The sequence below is a fragment of the Phaenicophaeus curvirostris genome, chromosome 20, assembly GCF_032191515.1.
Source record: "Phaenicophaeus curvirostris isolate KB17595 chromosome 20, BPBGC_Pcur_1.0, whole genome shotgun sequence".
NCBI lineage: Eukaryota > Metazoa > Chordata > Aves > Cuculiformes > Cuculidae > Phaenicophaeus > Phaenicophaeus curvirostris.
The window spans coordinates 10,373,204-10,395,828 of record NC_091411.1 but is presented as its reverse complement, the minus strand read 5'-3'; the positions used below and the strand labels follow the sequence as shown (position 1 = coordinate 10,395,828).

At 48.8% G+C, this 22,625-nt stretch overlaps 3 protein-coding genes across 4 annotated transcripts; 1 reads left to right on the top strand and 2 right to left on the bottom strand.

The window, feature by feature from the left end:
• Positions 1–403: 403 nt before the first annotated feature.
• On the bottom strand, positions 404–4,163 carry ENTR1 (endosome associated trafficking regulator 1). Of its 2 annotated transcripts, XM_069873382.1 has the most exons (7): positions 4,025–4,163; positions 3,735–3,932; positions 3,179–3,252; positions 2,317–2,428; positions 1,646–1,708; positions 812–951; positions 404–575 (listed from the first exon to the last, which is right to left on the bottom strand). In XM_069873382.1, the coding sequence occupies exons 1-7, from the start codon at positions 4,136–4,138 to the stop codon at positions 482–484; spliced, it is 795 nt and encodes a 264-aa protein (XP_069729483.1). In that variant the 5' UTR covers positions 4,139–4,163; the 3' UTR covers positions 404–481. The 2 variants fall into 2 exon arrangements, with proteins under 2 accessions (XP_069729483.1, XP_069729484.1); XM_069873383.1 differs by lacking the exon at positions 1,646–1,708.
• A 1,005-nt stretch (positions 4,164–5,168) lies between these two features.
• PMPCA (peptidase, mitochondrial processing subunit alpha) lies at positions 5,169–12,191 on the top strand. Its single transcript, XM_069872948.1, has 13 exons — positions 5,169–5,239; positions 6,449–6,654; positions 6,762–6,841; positions 7,163–7,245; positions 7,538–7,632; positions 7,771–7,871; positions 8,326–8,589; positions 8,809–8,901; positions 9,156–9,274; positions 9,708–9,798; positions 9,919–9,981; positions 10,205–10,349; positions 10,677–12,191. Exons 1-13 carry the CDS (start codon positions 5,187–5,189, stop codon positions 10,844–10,846), a joined length of 1,563 nt encoding a protein of 520 aa, XP_069729049.1. The 5' UTR covers positions 5,169–5,186; the 3' UTR covers positions 10,847–12,191.
• Positions 12,192–12,408: 217 nt separating this feature from the next.
• INPP5E (inositol polyphosphate-5-phosphatase E) lies at positions 12,409–22,024 on the bottom strand. The gene is made up of 10 exons (XM_069872947.1): positions 20,735–22,024; positions 18,928–19,051; positions 18,119–18,216; positions 17,746–17,870; positions 17,472–17,591; positions 16,970–17,077; positions 15,865–16,026; positions 15,262–15,377; positions 14,786–14,922; positions 12,409–13,729 (listed from the first exon to the last, which is right to left on the bottom strand). Exons 1-10 carry the CDS (start codon positions 21,589–21,591, stop codon positions 13,597–13,599), a joined length of 1,980 nt encoding a protein of 659 aa, XP_069729048.1. The 5' UTR covers positions 21,592–22,024; the 3' UTR covers positions 12,409–13,596.
• Between the last annotated feature and the right edge of the window lie 601 nt (positions 22,025–22,625).

The window sequence follows — 22,625 nt, the reverse complement described above, 5'->3', positions numbered from 1 at the left end:
AATCACAGCCCAGCTCTTACCAACCCTGAGCCAATCATAGCCCCGCCTTATTCATAGCCCCGCCCCCTCGCTCTGCAGCCAATCAGAGCCAAGTCCCTCTCACGTGACACCGTACAGCGCTCCCGGGTCCCTGCTCCCACCCTCGCCTCCAACCCCGTTCCCCAGCGCCCGGGACGCGCCCGCACAGCCCCTTCGCACTCTGAGTTGAGGGAGCCCCCCAAACCGGGGCCTCTCTGCGGGGTCCCCGGGACATTCAGGGGTGCGAGGGAGCAGGGGCCCAGTCCCAGCAGCCTGCGGGAAAAAGACGAACGTTTGTCCCGTCGGATTTCACAACGCAGGGGCTGCGCGGCGGGCAGGGATGGAGAAGGCAGCTCTGCAGCACTCGCAGCTTCACACAAAAGGCTGAACACCAGAAAATGAGTTTTAAGCAAGGATTTCTGTACAAAACTAAAAGTTCTCCCTTCAAGTCCATTCCACAGTTCTATTGTCCATCTTCTGACACTTCGGAGATCCTGTCTATCGATTTCAGCAGATCTGCAACAAGCTGCAGCGACTCTGCTCCGGAAACCAGCTGCCTGAAATGTGGGAGAGAGACAGAAATAGGCTGAGGTCCCTTCTGACCCAAACCAGTCCCTGGTTCTCATTATTTTTATTACCTAAACTTGGAGGAGAATACATGGCAGGTAAGTAGGAAGGTGGACTGGCTGATCTGGCATAGGGAATACAGGAACTCGAGTTTCAATCCTAAACCCCCTGGTGTTGGGACCAGCATCTGTGATAGCATTGAGAGAGCGCTCTCAAAGCCACTCACTTGATAGAGGAGCGGGAGGTTGTCAGGACGGTGAGGAGGTTCTGCAGGGCAAGGTCTGCGTTTCGTTTCACCACAGCCAGACTCGCCAACTGCCCCGACCTCAGCGCTTCGTTCTCTGTCTTGTAATTGTTTAGCTGCACCTAGGGAGGAAGCAAACAAAACCATGTGAAGACAACCCAAAGCTCCAGCAGATACTTTAAAACAAGAGCAACAAATGAAGATGCTCCTACAGCAACGTCTGAGGTACAGCAACTAATGAATGGATCCCATAACGGATTGCCTAGAGAGAAGGTCTTCCCAGCTCCAGAGAGCAGCCTCCAACAGACAACTTAAATGACTTATGACACCTGAAAATGTACACAGCACTTTCAAAACAGCCTGACAGCCAGCCACCCTCAAGTCTCCTTGTGTCAGTGAGCTAACCCAGTGTGAGTGGCATATTCCAGCTTGGATGGTGGGAAAAGAAGCTGGTACCAGACTCCAATGCCATCACCTAATGCTAAGCAGGCTCTGCAGAGCTGCTTGTAGCATCTCTCCAGCGTCTCTCCCTTCTCTGCCAGGCACTTCCCCAGAGCTGAACACATTTGTCCAGCTGTGTTATGGCATTCACAAGTGCCAAATCCCCAACAGTATTTGAACGTCACAGGAAAATTCATCAAAGCTTTAAGGGAGGTGCTGCACAGCTCAGCAGTGCAGTTCACAGCTAGCACAGCACTGTTGTATCCTGGTCTAGAACATTCCCTATAGCATTCACTATGAAAATTTTCAATATCGTTTTAAAGAGCGCAATTTCAAGATGGTTTCAGCCCCAGTACATTCAGCAAGGCTTCGTACCTGAAGCAGCGCATTTTCCTGTCTCAGTTTTGTAGCGCTGTTCTCTGCTTTAACAGCCCGTTTCTGAAACGGAATAAAGATTATTTATACCACGGCAGTGCTCAAGACACAGCTGGAGGTGTGAGCTATGCAGGAATGCATGGTTCCAGCATGAAGCAATTTGAAGTGACAGGGTTTGTGTTACACCCCATCATGTCCCTGGTGCTTCAGGGGATGAGGACAGTGCCCCCAGTCATCTCTGACCAGCTCTCCCCTCCCTGTTTTTCCTTTCAAGTATCTTCAAGCGCAGTCCATCACCTCCAGCTGTTCATTTTCTTTTTGTGGACAAGGGGAAAAGGTACACAGTATAAATAAGCAAGCTGGAAAAACAGCTCTTAGGTGACACAGGAAGTGTTTTCAAAACGCTGAAAAAAGCAACTGAAGGTGTTAATGAATCCAAACTGGTACTTCTGCAATGACCTCTCTTACTCTGGGCAATGAGAGGAGCTCTAGACCGGGATGTGGTCTTCTTACAAGGCAAAAGCGTGAATGAATGTCAGAGCTGCTCAGTGTTCAGGTGGGCGAAGCAATCACTTCAGCTTCCCTCACTCTGCTGAAGGGAGGAGGAAAAGGAATGGAATCACGCCGCTTCCGCACAAGCCTCTGCTGCTACGGCAAAGGCCAGCACTCACAGTCATCAGCTGGAGATTTTGCTCCACATGCTGCACCATCGCTTCCAAGTCCTGCGCTTCTTTTTCTTCTTTAACTTTGTTCTCCTCCAGCTTTTTCTCAAGCTTCCTCAGCCTTCAAAACCAAGAGACAACATACGGTAAGCATTTGTAATGTTCAATTCTAGGCAAGATCAAGAAACTCATTCTTTCATTTCATAAGAAAAACAAAGCCTTTGCACAAAACTACATTTCTAAACTATGGTTCAGGGGATTTCTTAGTTCAACATCCATCAGTATTAACAGGAGTCATGCAAATGACTGCAGAAAGACATACAGAAAACACAGCCACTCGGTAGATAATTCCCCTAGATAAGGGGAATTCTGAAGCAAACAGAAACCCTGTTGCCATGGAAGTACCAGCTGCTGCACTGCCAGGAGCAGCACAGAGGATTCAGATGGGAACTGAAGATTGGTCACCGGGTTGTTTAACCTCAGGAAATTCAACTCTTCCAATATTAAGTTGCTTACCAGCAAAAATAAATAAATACGTTTTTCTTGCTTCAAAGGAGAGATTAAGACTCAATATCTTGTAAATCTGAGCTTTATGAAATGCATCCCATCAAACTGTACCCTTCTTTACACTAACCACCTAAACTGTACGAAGCATAAGCCACACAAACACAGTCATCAGACATCAGCTTGCTACTTACTTTCCAAGCCTTTTTCAGTAAGAAAACCAGGTTTGTTAAAGCTTTTTAACAAATAGCATAGATTTCAACTACATTTCTCTTCTTTAAAGATGTTGACTGTTTCACGTGAGCACCTCTTCTAAGACAACTCCTTGCTTATGTGGTTACTTTCACCCACACTGTGGCTTACGCACTTGTCTGCTTGAGTTTCAGAGAAAATCTGAAGCTTATTGATCTTGCTTCTCAAACTGGCATTCTCTTCTTTTAGCTAAAAAATTAAAAAAACTTATTAGAAAGGAAGGCACAGTTTCACAACACTACTATGACCAGGCTGCTCAAAGTCCCATCCAACCTGGCCTTGAACACCTCCAGGGATGGGGCAGCCACGGCTTCTCTGGGCAGCCTGGGCCAGGGCCTCCCCACCCTCATTGTGAAGAAATTCTTCCTGATGTTTAATCTAAATTTTCCCTCTTCCAATTTAAAGCCATTTCCCCCTTGTCCTATCTCTCCAAGCCCTTGTAAAAAGTCCCTCCCCAGCTTCCTTGCAGGCTACTAGGAGGCTCCTCTAAGGTCTCCTCGGGGCCTTCTCTTCTCCAAGCTGAAAAACCCCAACTCTCTCAGCCTGTCCTCATGGCAGAGCTGCTCCATTCTTCGAATCATCTCCTCTGGACGCGTTTGAACAATTCCCTATCTTTTTACGTTGGGGACCAGCACCGGACACAGGACCCCACGCCCGGAGGCCGGGCTCACCTCCTCGTAGCTCGGCTGCCGCGGGGCGGGGAGGCCCGGGGGCGCGGTGAGGGAACCGGTGGGACCCAGGTGGGCCTGCTCCACGACCAAGGGCTGGTAGCTCCCGCTCCATTCCTCTTCCTCCTCCTCCTCGTCCTCCGCCTCTCCGGGAGGCACCGAGAACTGGACAGGGCCGAGGGCCGGGCAGGGCCGCGCTGCCTATGAGGGGGAGAGAGAGAGAGAGGGGGGATCTGAGGCGGGGACGGGAGAGGGCGGGGACAGACCGGGCCGAGACGCCCCCTGGGCCCTACCTGGCGGCTCCCGCCCGCCTCCTCGCCGCTGCGGCTACGGAGGAACTCGTGGAAGGAGAAAGGGTTGGGCTCGGCCGGACCCGCCGGCAGCGCCGCCCCCTCACCGGCCGCCATGACGCCACAACCCCGGTCAGGGGCGGGACTTCCGGTTGGTCACGTGCCCCTAGGCCCCAACAGACCAATCAGCGAGAGGCCAACGCGGCTTCGCCCAATCGCAGCCTCTCTCCGTTCCCGCCCCTTGGCGCCGCGGTCATGGAATCACAGAATCACCAGGTTGGAAGAGACCGATGAGATCATCGAGTCCAACCATCCCTATCAAACACTAAACCATGTCCCTCAGCACCTCATCCACCCGTCCCTTAAACCCCTCCAGGGAAGGGGACTCAACCCCCTCCCTGGGCAGCCTCTGCCAGTGCCCAATGACCCTTTCTGTGAAGAATTTTTTCCTAATGTCCAGCTTGAGCCTCCCCTGGCAGAGCTTGAGGCCATTGCCCCTCGTCCTGTCCCCCGTCAGTTGGGAGAAGAGCCCAGCTCCCTCCTCTCCACAACCTCCTTTCAGGTGGTTGGAGAGAGCAATGAGGTCTCCCCTCAGCCTCCTCTTCTCCAGGCTAAACACCCCCAGCTCTCTCAGCCGCTCTTCTTGTTCTCCAGCCCCCTCACCAGCTTTGTTGCTCTTCTCTGGACTCGCTCCAGAGCCTCAACATCCTTCTTGTGGTGAGGGGCCCAAAACTGAACACAGGATTTGAGGAGTGGTCTCACCAGTGCTGAGTCCAGAGGGAAAAGAACCTCCCTGGCCCTGCTGGTCACGCCGTGTCTGATCCAAGCCAAGATGCCATTGGCCTTCTTGGCCACCTGGGCCACTGCTGGCTCCTGTTCAGTCGCTGTCAACCAACACTCCCAGGTCCTTCTCCTCCAGGCAGCTTTCTAGACAGACTTCTCCTAGCCTGTAGCACTGCCCAGGGTTGTTGTGCCCCAAGTGCAGGACCCGCCATTTGGCCTTGTTAAACCTCCTCCCATCGGTCTCAGCCCATGGGTCCAGCCTGTTCAGATCCCTTTGGAGCCTCCCGACCCTCCAGCAGATCATGTGACCCCCCTCCTTGCTCACGTGACTTCCCCGCCCACGTGACCGCGCGCGCCCGGTAGCGGCGAGGGGGACGGCAAGATGGCGGCCGCCCTGGCGTGGCTGCGGCGGGGAGCGTGGGGCTCGGCTCGGCGGTGAGCGGCGCCCGCGGCCGGGGGCGGGCGGGGAGAGAGGGGAGGGGGGACACGGCGATAGAGAGAGCAGTCACTGTTGCAAAAAGCGGAATCTGTTGGTTTAAACTAACGCAGGGTTCGATTCTTCCACGAAACGGCGTCGGTTGGAAGTTAGATAGAATAACCCTCTGATAGCATCTTATTTTAATACCGTATTTGTTCAAACGGTCTCGTGTTCAGTTTGATCTGTGCTGAACAGATCTGTCTTCTCTTATCCCCTCTGTTTGCAGCCTTTCCCCATCGCAAACATGAAGTCAGGCAGAGCTGGCTCCAAAGCTTAAAATGAGCAAGCGGCTTGGTTGTTGTGAAGTTCTTAACATTAAAATGAGTCCTTGGAAAATAATAGAATATCATAGAATCACCAGGTTGGAAAAGACCTGTGAGATCATAGAGTCCACCATTCCTGTCTGCCACTAAACCATGTCCTTAAGTACTTCATCTACTTGCCTTTTAAAAACCTCCAGGGATGGTGACTCCACCACCTTCTTGGGCAGCCTCTGCCAGGGCTTGATTGTTTCCTAATGTCCAGCCTGAACCTCCCCTGGTGGAGCTTGAGGCCATTCCCTCTTGTCCTGTCCCCTGTCCCTTGGGAGAAGAGCCCAGCTCCCTCCTCTCCACAACCTCCTTTCAGGTAGCTGTAGAGAGCAATAAGGATTCCCCTCAGCCTCCTCCAGGCTAAACAAACCCAGTTCTCTCAGCCGCTCCTTGGAAGACTTGTTCTCCAGCCCCTTCCCCAGCTCCATCACTCTTCTCTGGACCCACTCCAGAGCCTCCACGTCCGTCTTTTAGTGAGGGGCCCAGAAACGAACGCAGCATTTAAGATGTGGCCTCACCAGTGCCAAGTACAGGGGCAGAATAACCTCCCTGGACCTGCTGGCCACACTGGGAAAATATATACACATGTACGTAAGTGGGAAATAGGCTCTGTCCCCAGCTCTTTGTCTCTCTGTACGATTGATGGAGATGGCTCCCTCGTGTTTCCCAGGCCTTGTTAAAGAGCGTTTGCTTTCTAAATCTCCAAAATGAGTCTTAGAGAGTTTACTTGCTGGCATTTTCAGTACCCGAGGGAGGTGGAGGTGGTGGTGGGGATGGGGATGCAGCACCCGGTGGCACGGGAGATGAAAACCAGGGCCCCTGGGGCGTCCCTAGCAGCGCTGCCTTGTCCCACAGGTGCGGGCTGGCAGGCGGGCGGCGGTACAGCGGCGGTGGGGGGACGTACCCCGCGATTTCACTGACCTGCCCGCTGCCCGGCGTGCCCCAGGCGGTCTTTGCGGCAGCTGGGGGCCGCGAACAGTTTGAGACGCGGATGACGGTGCTGGAGAACGGGCTGCGCGTCGCCTCCCAGAAGAAATTTGGGCAGTTCTGCACCGTGGGCCGTGAGTACCGGGCCTGGGATGGGGCTGGGGGCACTAGGGACTCCTCACCTCCCCTGTAGGGACTGGGAGGTGAACATCACACTGACTGCTGCTCTTCTTCACGCTAGTTCTGATCAATTCGGGATCAAGACACGAGGCAAAATACCTCAGCGGCATCGCTCACTTCTTGGAAAAGTTGGCCTTCTCTGTGAGTACTGTCCTTACCCAAACTGGGTCCCAGAGCCAGTGTGAAACACCCTAACTGTGCACAGCAGCGAGCAGCCCAGTGCCTCACAGCAACACAGTCAGCTTGATCTGTTTAACTAGATTGTGATGGCGTTCCTAGTTAATTACTGTGACCATAATTATATTTTGCAAGTCTATTGTGCTCTCATCTCCAAGGTTAGTGAGTATTCAGCAAACCCTGTGACATAAAGAATGTAGAGATGCTTCTTGCTCTGGGCTGCACTGAAGGATTATAACCCATTGTGCCTTTACTAAATAATAAGACTGGTGTTTTCTTTTCTAGTCCACAGCAAAGTTTGGCAGCAAAGATGAAATTCTCCTCACCTTAGAAAAGCACGGGGGCATTTGTGACTGCCAGGCATCAAGGTACGTTGCTTTCTCTGCGCCTCGTTACCTGAGCGGCTGTAACGCTGACAGCAGTTTGAGTTGTTTTTTCTGGTGCCTGGCAGTAAAAGCCACTTCTTGCTTCTAAGCAGCAGAAATCCGTTTGTGGCTCCTGCTGAGAAGCTACAGAAGTAAACCTAAAAGGGTTATAAAAGTCAGTTCTGTTCCCTTTTTGAAAAAATTAATGAGTAACAGTCAAGCAGCTTTATCTGTAATTTCCTGGATGATCATAGGGGCGACTTCTCCCCGCAGAACCCGTGTACGTCTCTTGCAGGGACACCATCATGTACGCTGTTTCTGCTGATGCCAGAGGCTTGGACACCGTGGTCAACTTGCTGGCGGAGGTAGCTCTCCAGCCCAGGTTATCAGGTCTGGGAATATCGATCTCTGTCTCAGAAAGACTCCCAACGCATGAGTTGCTGTTGGATTTCAGAGTCGTTCTCTCTTGCACTCATCACCAAGCTATTGTATAACCCAACTGACATCTCTTGCATTCTTTCTTATTAGATGAAGAAATTGAGATGACTCGAATGGCCATACGATTTGAGCTGGAAGACTTGAATATGCGACCTGATCCAGAGCCTCTCCTCACAGAAATGATCCATGCGGTAAAATATTGCAAAGCCTATCTTGCGCGTGGACACGCTGCATACCCTTCCACAGTTTTTCCTCAGTTTCAGGGTTTATTTTAGACTGCTCTGAAAACAGATTTATCTGTTACTCCATTAGATTTCAGTGGTGAGAGGGAGAATTTTGCTCTCTCTCCACTTTGAAATTCTACATTCTACACACATGGAAGATTTTAACTTAAACTAAAAGGGTTGGACTTGATGATAATAGAGGTTTTTCCCAACCTCAATGATTCTATAAAACTACCTGTAATTTATCTTTGTTGACATGGGTGACAGCGTGTTGTCACGTTACGCTGACATGAGTGAAATAATGCTCGGCGTTTCTGCTCTTATGTCTTAAACAGGCAGGAATGATTCTGAAACAGGAGAAGGCTTAGATGGAGAGGGATAAAGTAATATTTGTTACTTTAATGTATCCGTGTCCTTTCAGGCAGCCTACAGAGACAACACAGTGGGACTAAAGAGGTTCTGCCCGGTGGAAAACACTGACAAAATTAATCGAGAAGTCCTGCATTCGTACCTGCGCAACTACTATACGCCTGACAGGATGGTGCTTGCCGGGGTGGGAATCGAGCACGAGCAGTTAGTGGAATGTGCGAAGAAATACCTGCTTGGAGTGGAGCCCGTGTGGGGCAGCGGGAAGACCAAGGATGTGGACAGATCTGTGGCTCAGTACACAGGAGGCATTGTCAAGGTAAACGGAAGATGGAGGTGGTGCTGCTTCTCTTTTGGAGGTGCAAATTGGGATTGGAGCAGATTCCTTTATAGGCTTTGGTTTTCTAAAGTTACAGACTGTTCATGGGTAGGAGGTGAAACTAGCAGCCATTATTTAGGTGACAGGGTAGTTGTTGGGATGAGCTGCATAAACAGAGGAAAAAATCGGTCCTAATAATTTGTTTGACCTTTCCCATAGGTTGAAAAAGATATGTCAGATGTGAGTCTGGGCCCTACTCCCATCCCAGAGCTCACCCACATCATGATTGGGTTAGAAAGCTGCTCATTTTTAGTAAGTATTACCTGAAATCCTTTGTTTTGGAACCTGAAGAATCCCAATATGCTGTTATCTCATGTAAACGTTGGCGCTCTTGCTGGTGCTGCATGTACAGACAAGCAGCTTTTTCACTGACGGATGGATGAAGACAGTGACCTGCACATTCTTCCACTGCCATGTGTCTTTCAGCCTCCTTTTCTCCCCCTTTACTCACCCCCTATCCTTGAGAGCTCTGCTATTTGCTGACTGAATTTCTTTTTGCCATTCAGGAGGAAGATTTCATTCCCTTTGCAGTATTAAACATGATGATGGGAGGCGGTGGCTCTTTCTCAGCTGGGGGGCCCGGCAAGGGCATGTTCACCCGACTGTATCTCAACGTGCTCAACAGGTTTGTTTGCCCTTGTGTTTAAGGGACAGCAGGAACCATCTTCTCTAGCAGGTTCATCCTTTGAAAGCCAGCACCCCCAGGTTTTACATCAGTTTATTCCGCTTGAAACACATGGGACTGATTTTTAGTGGGCATCTTTAGAGGAAGTAAAGGGCAGAAGTGACTGGGAATCCCGTCTAGCCCAAACCATCCTTTAATCAGGGGATAATAAGAGGATTTGCATTAGGTACCAGAAATGCTGCTCCATATTGTACTGGGTTTGGTCTCAAGGCTGCAGCTGCAGAGAGGGAAGCAGAGGGCATGTGCACAAATTGTTAGAGGCAGGGACTGGTAGTTCTCATTGGCACTGCTGAGAATCCTGAAATGGACTTCTGTGCGTATTTAATTTTTACATTTAAATGCTACTCTTTAAATACTGTTTGCACACTCACAGGCACCACTGGATGTATAATGCAACCTCTTATCACCATAGTTATGAGGACACAGGTCTCCTGTGCATACATGCCAGTGCAGATCCAAAACAGGTACGTAGTCCTATATTCAAAGACAAGTGGCTTTGAAAAGTAACCACATCACTTATTACCGGGCAGTAATGTGAACAGAGTAAGTGCTGTTCTAATCTTTCAATTACCTGTTTTTGCCAGGTCCGAGAGATGGTGGAGATCATCACAAGAGAATTCATTCTAATGGCAGGAGCTGTAGGAGAGGTCAGTGGCGCAACCTGCAGACAGTCTTTCAGCTGAAATAATGCATCACACTGCCCTTGCTAGACTGAGGTTTTGTAGATAAATAATGTGCATCTTTAAGAGAATTTAGTGGCTTTAGCAACGCAAAGAGGAAGGTGTTTGCAGAACTATTGGGTGGTATCTTCTATCAGGGAGCAGTGGCCAGATGTTTTTGAACCCATTCGTATTTGCTTCTCGCTTACAGGTAGAACTCGAGCGAGCGAAGACGCAGCTGAAGTCCATGCTCATGATGAACCTTGAGTCTCGGCCAGTTATCTTTGAGGATGTGGGGAGGCAGGTGTTGGCGACAAACACGAGAAAGCTACCTGATGAGCTCTGTGCACTGATCAGTGAGTAGACAACACTTTGCCTTGTCCCAGCTGTATGTACAGTCAGGGTGGGGCAACTTACAACATGTTCTTGTAGCCCAGATTAACTGCTCTAGGAAGCCTGAGGGCTTAAATACCACAGATACATATTCCAAACTGATCTCAATTGCCTGCAGGCTAGCACAATGCTTATTTTTATCAGAAGGAAGGGAAAAACAAGTGTGGTAGAGAAAGTCTAGAGTTAGCTATTGGTTTTCTGAGCACGGGACCTGACTCGGCATCATCATAAAGCTGCTTTGTGCTGTTTGGAATGTAGTTGTCACAACCCTGCCCTTTTCTTTCCTTCAGGTCAGGTGAAATCTGCTGATATCAAGCGAGTGGTCACAAAGATGCTTCATAAAAAACCAGCTGTGGCTGCACTGGGTGACTTAACAGATTTGCCCACTTACGAACACATCCAGGCAGCGCTTTCCAGTAAGGACGGGCGACTCCCTCGGATGTACCGGCTCTTTCGATAAAGCTCTGCACCCTGCACACATCTGACAGACTTTTCTTTTTTTTTTAACGTTTTTGAGATTATAATATTGCTGCAAGCCCTTATGCCCCATCTTTCCAGCCATACTGTGCAAACGTGGAGCTGTGCTGCAGCTGCACAAAGCTGCTTCACAACACTGGACTGTGATGTTCATCATGCTGGGTTCAAAGGCCAATCCTGGCTCTGCATGAGTACTTGGACCCTCTGTGCAGGCTACAAGAGAAGATGGGTGTAAGCAGCCTCCTCCTGGCACTGGAAACTCAAATATTCATCACTGCAACTGAAAGCGTGTACCTGAGGGCTGTGTTACCACTTAGTCGCAGTAGAAGTGGGGCTGGAGGCCCCGCTGTGTGCCCATCTTCGTGAACAAGGTGGCGTGTTGAAGCTTGGGTTACGTACCTGAACTCTAAGAAAATTTACAGCCGTTACCAAGGTGAACAAAGACGTGGTCAAACTGAATTAGGAAAGCACTATTGTCCGCGTGAAGGCCGGCAATGATTTTCCTGCAGTCCAGGTTTTGTTCCAGGCACCGTGGATGCGCGTCACCAGTGTGATTTACCATCTCGAGCACTACTGGAAGTTGTCTGTCTGGAAATAGCTTCATCATTTTGCTAGAGCTCAGATGAACGAAGACCTGTGGCGTAACTGGAGGTCATTTACAGAAACACCATGCACCATGCCACGTGGACACGTACTCCAGAATGAAACAGTTCTGTTCTTCAGGTGTTTCATGTGCAAGTGAACTCCAGAGTAGGCGAACAGCGAGTTATTAATGGAGTTGCTGCTGCTGCACCTTAAACTTGTACCTGCTTTCTTCCTTATCACTTAAAGCCTTGCAAAAAGAATTGTCAGTCTCACAACAGAGATGTCGCTCGGCTAGAAGTCAAGCTAAGCAAAGTGACAACATTTAGAAAGATGTTAAAAGTGACTGACACCATGTTAGAGCAAGACGTGAAGCTAAGAACCATGCGTTTAACATACTGAAGAAAGAGAGACACAAAAGAGAGGAATAAACCATTTGATTTACCTAATCCCCCTGCATATGGGCTTGAACATGCAGACAGCTGTATTGCAGCACTCCACTGGGTGGATGTGAACCGCAAGGAGCAATCAAACTGGGAGCAGAACAGTGAGGCAGCAATCGCCTGTTTTATCCTCATCTCTTTCCTCACGCAACTACAAGAAACCATGTTGCGTTGCTTCCTGTGGAACCCACAGTATGAAAGTCCTGTTCAGCTGTTGTGTATGTTTGTAAGAAAATAAAGAGACCTCTGACTGTCTGGAGCACATAGTAAGAGTCCTGAAATTCCTCAGCTAAAGGGTGGGTTTCATGAACTGGTAGGTGGGATGCGCTTTGTTTATTCGATGTAAACAATCCCAAAGAAATCCATCCCAAAGACAAATGGCTCAGGGCACCCCAACGATTAGCGTGCATCACACAAAGACCTCTAGTTCTGACAACCCTGCAATAAAAGCTGGTTCTCATTTAAGGTATTGCATTAATTTATTTGTATTCCTTTAAAAAGAAAGGAAAACCAAATACCTGATGGCTACAGACAGGTCAGTGCCGTAACAGTTTGTACCGATGAACAGAAGCTCTGTCTTGGGCAGGTTGCATAGTTAGCAGCACTTCTCCAAGTTGTTTGCATGGTGTTTTATGTATTAAGGTGATTAATGATCCTGCTGATCTGCGCCCAGGGTGTGTTCTTAAGTATTAATTAACCGTACTTAACATTTTACCAGTACCGTGCTGGTCCATGGAGGATGTTTAGCCTTAAGACGACACTACTTCAAAAATAGCGAGTTACTCACAGTGCACTGAATTGGGAAAATAAAACCAAATGGAATGAACTGAAATCAGAGGTAATAGAGCTGCTGATCCAACCGGCCGCAGCTTCTCTGCTTGCTTCCCTTGTAGACTTGACGTCATCATCACTTTGGTGAAGCTTTGCTGGACTTGGACCATTACTGTCAACTCGTGTCCTGCTGAAGGCAGGAAGTGTTTCATCCCCCCAAAGAGGGAGTTACAGAAGGGATTGTTTCCAGCAGTCTCAACAGCCAAACACGTGCTGTGAGAGATTGGTGTTTACCCCCTTAGTAACAGAAGGCCTAGAATAATGATTGAAAGGCAATGTTTCTACGCTTCAGACAGATAGGAGCACACTCACACAGAGCTCGCTGTAGGAGACCAAGACACCCAGCACGGGAGCACCGTCCTTGCACCAATCTGACCGAGTCCCCTCACACTGGTCCCTGTTACACGTTTTACAGATACCATACACTTGGCTACATATAAGGAGAAAACCCAACTCCACAACATACGTAAGCTAACCAGAACAGATCAAACAGACAAACGGAAATGTTCACCTTTCTGCAGGCTTTTCGTAGGTGCCCTGCCCTGGGAATTCCAATTCCAGAGGCTGTGCCCCCCAGGTGGAATCGTCTCAGAACCAAGCGGCTGCACCCAGTTGCTTCCAAAGACAGTGTGGTTAAAAATAAATCATTATACCTGCTGGGATGGATGTCCTACATAACTGACTCCATTTTCTTCAGCAAAAGTACTTGAGCTACATGGATTAGCTCATGCAAATGAATCCAGGATGAGGTTTAAGACATTCCTCACAAGCCACAGCAACCGCCAGAGGTGCTTAAGCAGACAATTCCCCGCAGTCAACCATGGCTTGAAATCCTCTTTCTGGACACCTCTAACACGAGCGCTGCAGGGTCCTCCGCTCAGGAAATGCTACATATGCTGCTGGATTTTTGGTCCTTTTGCTCTTGCCGCTTCTGAAGTTCCCGTGTAATCCGCCTCTTTATTCCGATTAAATAGAGTTCTCTGTCAAACTGTCCTGCAGCAAGTGGAATGCTGCAACATAAACACAAGCAATTAGATCAGGGCACAAATATATTCTTGTTTGCCCAACATTTCCCAGCAAATTCCTAAAACGAAGGCCAGAAACCTTATTTTTACTTTCTTAGGGCATTCACCTACTGCTGTGGGAGAAAATGGGTAAAATGAAGTTGTTCTTCCACAGCAACAAGTTAAGGCTTTTCACAATACACTTAAATGAATAAAATATTGGTTGCAAAAGGCAAATGTACTTTCAATTTAAGCATGGATATGCCTGCATTCGTAAATAAATATTCTCCGTGCACGTCCCTTATGACACTAAACTAAAATCACTCACTTGAAAAGCCAAACAAACTTGCTGTTAACTTGATGTATTTGCTGGAATGGTTCATGCGCAACAGCTCTTCCCTTGGTCTGTTCTGCAGAGGCCAAAAGGAAACCCTTGTGGCCCAGCATCAGTCTCTGCTATCCTTCTATTTAATGGGTATTTAATACCCATAACAAAAAAATGCCACTTCCCATTGCAATGCTGATCAAATGCTCTGAGAAATCACTGTTTTCTAGATCCCTCAGTCTTAAAACCTCTGACCATGCTACTCACAGAAAAGAGATTAACCAAATTTCAGTGACTTAAACAAATTTTCTAAGGAGTTCTACCAGTGCAACAGCACAATGGGACCTAAAAGAACTTGGGACGATTAATCCCCACTGACAGAGCTACGCTGAAATGCAGCCACCACTGGGGAGGAAAAATGCTGAGAGGAAAAAGAGAGTGCTGCATCTCAGATAAAACATAGATTCATAGCCAATCGCTATGGACTCCGTTTATCTCCCTCAGGAGGATTAAGGGACCTGGCAGCAGGGATTTCAGATGTCAGTGCAGGGTTTAAGCGCTTTTACTGCTCTGACTGCTGAAAGCACACATTGGGTAAAAACCAAACAGGCTGCAAAGCACCACATGAGATAAACCCGATTTCAGGAACTCTCCTGAGGGGATAAACTCGCAACAGGAGCTCCTCAGGACCATTGCAGCCACGTGCAGTCACACAGAGTGCAGAAGGAGGTACTAACTTGTCTCTGCCAGGCCTCACTTTCACACGGAACAAGGCAAACACAGGCCGATGGTCTGAAGTCTTGATCACAGGACAAGATGAGTACTTGACAGCATGGATGTCATCTCTGTACCGACTGCGGTAAACAACGCGATCCTGGGAGGCAGAGAGAGAGGAGAGACTGATGGTAGCTCCCTTTGCACATCCAACCTAGAAGCACTGGTTCACAAGAGACAGATCCATTCATTTATCACGCTCCACTCAGTGAAATGAAGAGAATGGAGAATGTGTCTCATCCCAACAGCAGCTCTGTGCCCAGCTCTGAGCACAGGGGAGAACGCGCTGGAACAGGATGCAAAGCAGGGAAAATAAGATTTGCAGCCTGTTCCAAACTCCCCCTGTGCTCAGAGATTCCACAATCCTTTTTTCCCCTCTGGAGGCAGATGTGAGGCTGTGCAGCCCTTGCAAGGACGCTGCTCTGAAATCATCCCTTACCGTGTAGGACGGAGTCCTTTGTTTGGAAGTGGTGTCATAGCTGTCCTTTCCTATGTCAAACTTGTAAGAAGGACGGAAATGAATGTCAGCCTCTTGGAATCCTTTGAAAATGGACCCTGCACGGGAAGGGGAGAACAGAATGAACAGCAAATTCCTCCTTCCTAAGAAGCCAGCATGCTTCCTGCATTTATTCAACACCGTGTAACTAAGGCTGGCTAGAAACAACAGCCAGGTACACAGATGACTACAAAAAGCTGGGCTCAGGCTCCAGGAAGGGAGCAAGCCCAGGTTCTTACATAGTGAGGATGAAAACCAGCCAGTGGCTATTTAAACCAAGAACACTCGGTGGGTGCACACTGGAATAATCTCCCCAGGGAAGAGGGAGATTCCTCTACAGTGGACACTTTCAAGGTATATCACACTATATACAGCATTTTCCTCCAGCAAAAAGTCCCCTGTGGAGACTACCACTGTATTTGACAGCTCCTGACCTCCTCTTGTAGGGAACCTAACAATCAGGAAGGGTCTGTAGGAAACAGGGGTTTGGCTGTAATTATTTCTGAGTGTGGATATCTACCAGGGAGAAATCCAGCTGTCCCTCACCCCTACTCATTTCACTTGTGAGCTGGTCATACACCAGCAGCTTGGACACGCCTGTTTCTGGGTTCTGGTTCAAGATGGAATCCACAGTCTCACGATCTTTATTCAGTCGGAAGTTGAAGTCACCAAACCAGAATACTTCATCAAACCGAGTTGTGACATCACCTGCAAGTGTCAGGATAAAGGTAAATACCCTGAAAAGTCCTGAAAGCAAAAAAAAAAAAATCCCCAATTTTAATTCCCTAAATCTTCTTTGGACTTTTGAGGAAAATTGAAGTCAGTGATGTAGCTACAGGCTCATTAAAGTGAAACTCTCATAATTCGTTTGGAGTGAGAGCTGTACGTTGCACAGCTTACTGAGAGCACTGCTAGGTACGTTCAAGGAACAGGCACAAATTCTTTCTTTTTACTACCATGAGTTAAAACACTTGAGTACGTTTTCTGCCTGTGATCATCACAGAGTGTGCGAATAAAAAATAAGTGGAAAATAGAACAGAAATCTTAAAAATCATAGAAAAAAAAGCAAAAAGAGACCAAACTGTCTACAAGACCTAAAATAGTATGAACACCAAAACCTAATGCCACACTGCATATAACAACTAAATTCATCTTCCTAGAAAAAAGGCTCAGCTGTACCTCTAATGTCACATTAACAGCACAGCATTTAGAAACAGTACTGGAATTCGGCAGATACGCGGAGCTGCGCGTATGCAAACTGAAATAATGTTCCCTCTCCTAAGTTCTGAAACAAAGTAATATCTACTTGTTCTAGAAAACACTTGAAAAGTGAAACACAACCCCAGTATTGATAAAAATTACTCCAGAATTACCCTGTTGCTGTTCTGAGAAAAAACACACCTTACAAAATGTCCTTCTGAAATTGCTCTCTCCCTCCATTTCAACTTTTTTGTTCAAATTCCCCTCTAAATTACACCCCACATAAAAAAAACCCAAACAAAACATGTGAATGAAACCAGCCTCAGAGAAAACAACCTGTGGTCTCTGTTTATACAGAGCACTCTCATTCTCTCCTCCTTGGTGCAGACCGAAAGGCAATGCACAATCTCTATTCATTCAGGCTCCCATACAAGCACGATTCCACACTTACTGGAACTGGATCGATACGGGTTTGTGTCCGGAACATTCTTGGGAAGTGTAAGGGCTTGGATGGTTTTACTGTAGTCCAGTTTCCTCTCATTCACCTTACTGTCCCCAGCTGAAAGACAGAAATCCCATTACTGCCAACAATGCATCATTTTCCTTAAGTTACCATGTCTGGTTATAAGAGAAGCTTCCAAAGGACATCAGACATTTTCTACATGTAAAACACAACACCCTGACCCCAGGGAGCACACAGACTGAAAAATAATGACAGGATACATGGAAAAAGGGATATGGCTGTGCAGATGTCATTTAAGTTTTTCTAAACACAGTTCTGTAAGTTTGCTACCAAAAAGTCCTCCTCCCTTACTGTTCTCAGCTCAGCAATCCTGAGCTTTGACTTCCATCTGCCTTGCTCCTCTGCCCCCGTGCAGCTTTACAAGCTTAGCAAAGCAACCCCCTTCCCTCCCTCAGCCAGGACACTTCTCACAAGGCTGTAAATGTCTCACATGTGAAGTGGGAGGTGATGAAGAGGAAGGAGGTCCCAAAAAACGTGAAGCAGATCCCCAGAGCTCCCTTGGTTTTGATCTGAGATACGATCCGAGTTGTCACTGTGGCATACTCCACCTCTGGAAGGAGAAAAAGAAGCTGTTTTTACTGAAAAGCCTCTAGAGACAGTGAGGAGGGAAGTCAGGTGAAGGACAGCCGTGGAGAAAAGGACAAGACGCTCGATGGCTGCAGCCCTTTCTCCTCCCACTCTTCAAATCTTACTGGACCACAAACCTGAGCAGAACCAGATGAGATCCCTCCGAATGAAGACCGACATGTAGAGCACCCCGTGCGCAGCAGAGTAGAGCATGACATAGTGCGGGCCCAGCGTCTCTTGCAGGCGGATCTCCCACTCCCTCCTGCAGGGAGGAACAACAGCTGGATCACAAGGACAGCACAGGAGACAATAACCAGGGACGGAAATCAGCATTGCAAAAACAGAGATAAAGAACATCAAGTGCTGGAGCGATGCTGCAGTGAAGGCTGGGCAGATTGACCTGTTTATCGTAAGTATTAAGAATACGATGGAGACTATTTCCAGATTATTTAAACCCAAAGTAATTAGTCAACAATAAAAGAGGATGGTTCATTACATTGTTTTTGCTACCTGTCTGGACAGCCTTCTTGAACACCAATGACATACATGTCCTGGGCATAGTCAGGGTCTGCTGGCAATAAGAAGTCATCCAGATTCACTGGAAGTTCCTGTTATTAGAAAGAAAGGATAAAATAGCAACATGAGTTATGCAAAGATTTCCTGGAAAAGGACACAGGCAAAGCTGCAGGTTCCATAGTGTAAACAACTTAGGCTTCAAACAATAGTTTAAGTGACAGCACTAAAACTTCTCATTCCCAAAGGCAGCCCCGAGCAGCTCTTGTTCCAGCAGTAACCGAGACTCCACCGTTCAGCCAGGTGGGCCAGTAACATGAGGTTTCCAATTCCCTTTTTACCAAACTCACAGGCGATTTACAGAACAACCCAAGGGTGCTTGTGCTTTTCCAAGCACGGCTTTCCAGTCACCTGGTAGAATCAATCCTGAATTCCCAGGCTACATAAAGATGTAGGCAGGACGCTCTGTTCTTTACCAGAGATATTCTCACCATAAGCAGTAAATCATCAGCCATTTTCACATGATCTTGGTTGCGATGGAGCATTAAGGAGCTGCCACAAAAAGCTGGAGTGGCACTCACAAACTCAATGCTTTCATACCCAGTCCCTGAGGAACCCCGTTACACTGATGCTCTCACCAAGATCAACACGCATGAGAGGGCTTTATCATTTGATAAAGACGATCAACACTGGTTAACAAGGAAAACAGTCATGAACATGAAATAAAAGTATTGCACAGTCTTTTCAGAAAAGCTGCGGTAACTTTACCACTGCTGAAAGCCCTGTGGAGACCTCTGTGCCCATACCTTCTGACCCTGCATGTTCCAGGTGGCCACAAAAATTCCAATATTCCGATCAGGGAAATATCTGCTAAGTTCTTCTGCTCCCAGTAAGGCACCACTCGCCAGAAGGCTGCCTTCCAAATAGCTTCTGTGAACGGAAAACCCATAAAAGAGCATCTAAGGAACTGGTATGACAGTTGGAATAACGATTTGTAATCAAGAACATACCCTGCACCTCAAGAAAATGGCATTTAGTACTTATACATTGTTCTGCTTGCCTAAAGTTCCTTATAAAGATCCAGCCCTTATAAAGAGTTGATGGAACACATGCAAGAAAACAGAACTATGGTCATAAATTGGCTATTTCAAAGCTAGGACATGAGGATGATGGTGTGATTGCTGCTGCACATGCGCTGTGATGAGACCAAAGCCATTCAAAGTTTTCAATCCCCCTCGCAGAGACAAAACAAAGAGACAGGTTTGATTTATGAGTACTTTGAAGCACCTCAATTTGCTTAAAACATGAAAATAGCTCCACCATTCCCAGTATTCTGGCCCCAAGTTGCTTCTAATCAAGTGAATGATAAATTGAGTCTGAGGTCTGAAAGAACATCACATTTGGAAAGGACAGCTCTGCCCCACACCGCCTGCTTCTCCGAGGAAAAGCAAGGGGTGTTGGCAAGAGGCCTGAAAGTTGAATAAGCATCTTTAATCTTGCTTAAGCTCTGCCAGCAGCGATGACAACACGATGTCGGGGAGTGCTCTGCAACCCCCTGCCTGCCTGACTCCCTTTGCAGAGGGAGGTGAAAGAAAACCCCACATGGCACCCAAGCATCAATCTCTCCTTGGGGCTTTTTTACCAGTTAGTAAAGCTTTTATTTGTCTCGGAACTCTTTTCCCCTGCACCATTGGCTCCCACTCTTTGGATCAAGGGCCAGGTTTATCCCTCAAGGTCTGGCAGTGTTTGTAACACGCAGCCTTTAGCTGAGTACTTAGCATCCTTCACCTTTTCACACGTTTCCTGACCTGCAGCGTTACCAGGAACACTCGCTGCAGCGTCTGTGCTGGGTGCTGGCAGCTCTGGGGCTCCAGCCAACACAACAAGAGGAGGATTCAACATACGAGCAAGGAGATCAATGCATCCAGCTCAGCTCCCACCAATCAATAATCTAAACTTAATGAGAAAGGAAGACAAATGAGCAACCAGAGCAAGACGATGGGCCCACACTAGGAGAAAGTGCTGAGATCTGAATGGAATCACACTCATCCTCAGGAGATTCCTGGGAAAGCCGGGGCAGAGGAGCTCCTGTGGGACACTGAACCCGTTCACAGTGCGTGACCTGATCCTGCCAGCAGCCAAACAAGCTCAACATCTGTAGAGACCACTCAGCACCTCACAGGACTGCATGTACTGCCTGATAGTTTCAAGCTAAATATTTGGGGTCTTTTCTTGCTATTTAACATTTCAGTTCAAACCAAACGTACTTTGGAATTTAGAAAAAAAATAGCCTTTCCCAACTGCTAGCAGGCACAGCTGCTGCTTAATTTTCAAGAGAGATTACTTACACATTAGGAGCAAGCTGACAGCAAATCAAACCTGTATTTATGAAAAACAATACCCAGCTGAAAGGAGCAAACACAGAATACTTGTAATCATCACTTCATCTTCAAACCGTTCCCAGCCTCCACAGCAGGTTAAACAACACAGAATAGCTTCTGTGCTTTACTGATTGGTTGGAAATTCCCTGCCTCTGCCCAGCCGGACTCTGTGGGGCAGCTGGCTCCCTGCTAACACCCTCCAAACTCTGCCAGGAGAAGCCAGAGGACCTACCTGCTTCGAACATCCTTGGAGCGGATGGGAGTGAGCAGGCTGAAGGTGGATTTCATGGAGTCTGTGGAGCAATTATCATAGACCATCCCACTGCCATGGAGCCTGCTATCGCTCAGGCTGCTGCTGACCCTCCCAAACTTGTGCTGAGAATAATGTCGATAATCCATACAATCTGAGTCAATCCTATTAGCTGTCCTCAGTGTGTGAGAGGCCACGTTGAACTCCAGGGGTGGCAGAGGTCGAGCCGGCATTATTTGGGACAGCCGGGGTTTGCCACCCGCAAACGCTTTTCCCCGCAGAAGCCCACCAAAGGCACTGGAGATCTCGGAGGCTCGTTTCCCCAGGTCGGAGGTGCCTCCTTTGCTCTTCCCTATGGGATTGGCTTCCGAGGTGTCTGGTGAACTGCACAAGGAATTCTGCTGGCAGCAGCCATGGCAGGGGCTCGCCCTACCCCTGACAGGAGGGCTGAGGGACGCTTCCTGCAGGGAACCGTTTGAGGAGCTTGTCTCATTGGGATCGGTCAGGCTTTCCTGACTCGTTTTAAACCGTCTCCACCTCCTCCAGCTCTTCTCATCCAGGGATGCCGCACGCTCCAGCCGGGGTTTCCGAGGAGGCCTTGGAGTGAGCGATTTAGTTTTTAAATTAGTTTTGAGTTCATCTGGTAGGAGCCTCACAGTTTCATTTAAAGAGCTGCCTACACTCGTAGGATCCTCTAAAGTAAGTGCCCCATTGTTACAAGCCTCTTTCTTCACTGCTTTGCCAGCTTTTTTAGCGTGCAGGTCCTGTACTGCTCCACCCTCCGTGTTCTGAGTAACGCGTGGTGCTGAGTGCTGTGGAAATCCATTTGGAGTACTCATTCTTCCCTAGGTACCAGCTATGGATGCTGCTCCACAGGAAAAGTTCCTCACAGCACTCCTTCCTTTGCTTACCCAGCAGGTTCGCAGGGCTTCAACCAAGCCAGAAGAACAAGGAGATGGAAACCGAAGGCAGCTCCATCTGTACCTGGGAACGACAGGCAGGTTTACACCTTGGCAGATGCATTGTCCACAATAGGTCCAGAGGCTGGAGACCTGGATTTCCCTATGAGAAACACACAAAAAAGATAAATTATTGAGCTGTCAACCTGCTCCTTACCTGGAAAGCAAGCTCCTCACAGGATCTCAGGTTTAGGATGAGAAGGAACGGCCTCAAGTTGCACCAGGGTGGGTTCAGACTGGATATGAGGAAATATTTCTTCACCAAAAGGGTTCTCAGGCACTGAAAGAGCGAATGGTGGAGTCCCCATCCCTGGAGGGAGTTAAAAGACAGGTCGATGAGGCCCTCAGGGATGCGGTTTACCAGCAGACAGGTACAGCAGGACTCGATCTCAAAGGCCTTTTCCAACCAAAAGACTCCAGGATGACCTACAAACCCCCCAGCGCTTGAGGCCCCGGGCTGGGGGGAGGCGGCACCGGGGAGAAACGTCCTCCCGGGAGGGCGGGGAGGGCCCGGCTGCCCCGAGGAGCCGCTGCCCCAGCCCTGGGGGCGTCCGAGCCCAGGCGGGATGGGGCTCGGAGCCCTGATGCGGCGGGAGGCGTCCCTGCCCACGGAGGGGATGCAACACGATGGGCTTTGAAGCCCCTTCCGACCTAACCCGTGCCACGGTTCTGCGATTCCAGCTCCTCCCCGGCAGCCAGAGGACGCTGGAGGAGGGACCCGGCCCCAGGGAGGGCGCCGCGGGCTCTGGGGGCGCTGAGGCGGGACCCCCGGCTCCCACCCACCGGCCCCGCCCGGGCCCAGCGGCGCCCCCTGGCGGCCGGAGGAGCGCCCAGCGCCGCGAGAGACCCGGGATCGAGGGGGGAGGCTGTGAGGAGAGTCCAGAGGGGACAACGGAGCTGGGGAACAGGCCTCA

Bases quoted from the DNA above. Each gene is read 5' to 3' on its own strand.
- ENTR1 (XM_069873382.1), bottom strand. From the start codon at position 4,138: ATGGCGGCCGGTGAGGGGGCGGCGCTGCCGGCGGGTCCGGCCGAGCCC. The intron at 3,933-4,024 runs GTAGGGCCCAGG...TCCCCCTCATAG, and splicing joins AGGCGGGCGGGAGCCGCCAG to GCAGCGCGGCCCTGCCCGGC. The intron at 3,253-3,734 runs GTGAGCCCGGCC...TTAATTTTTTAG, and splicing joins GGCAGCCGAGCTACGAGGAG to CTAAAAGAAGAGAATGCCAG.
- PMPCA (XM_069872948.1), top strand. From the start codon at position 5,187: ATGGCGGCCGCCCTGGCGTGGCTGCGGCGGGGAGCGTGGGGCTCGGCT. The intron at 6,655-6,761 runs GTGAGTACCGGG...TCTTCACGCTAG, and splicing joins GCAGTTCTGCACCGTGGGCC to TTCTGATCAATTCGGGATCA. The intron at 6,842-7,162 runs GTGAGTACTGTC...TTTCTTTTCTAG, and splicing joins TGGAAAAGTTGGCCTTCTCT to TCCACAGCAAAGTTTGGCAG.
- INPP5E (XM_069872947.1), bottom strand. From the start codon at position 21,591: ATGAGTACTCCAAATGGATTTCCACAGCACTCAGCACCACGCGTTACT. The intron at 16,027-16,969 runs GTAAGTGTGGAA...TGACACTTGCAG, and splicing joins CCCGTATCGATCCAGTTCCA to GTGATGTCACAACTCGGTTT. The intron at 14,923-15,261 runs GTAAGGGATGAT...TCTGCCTCCCAG, and splicing joins AAAGGACTCCGTCCTACACG to GATCGCGTTGTTTACCGCAG.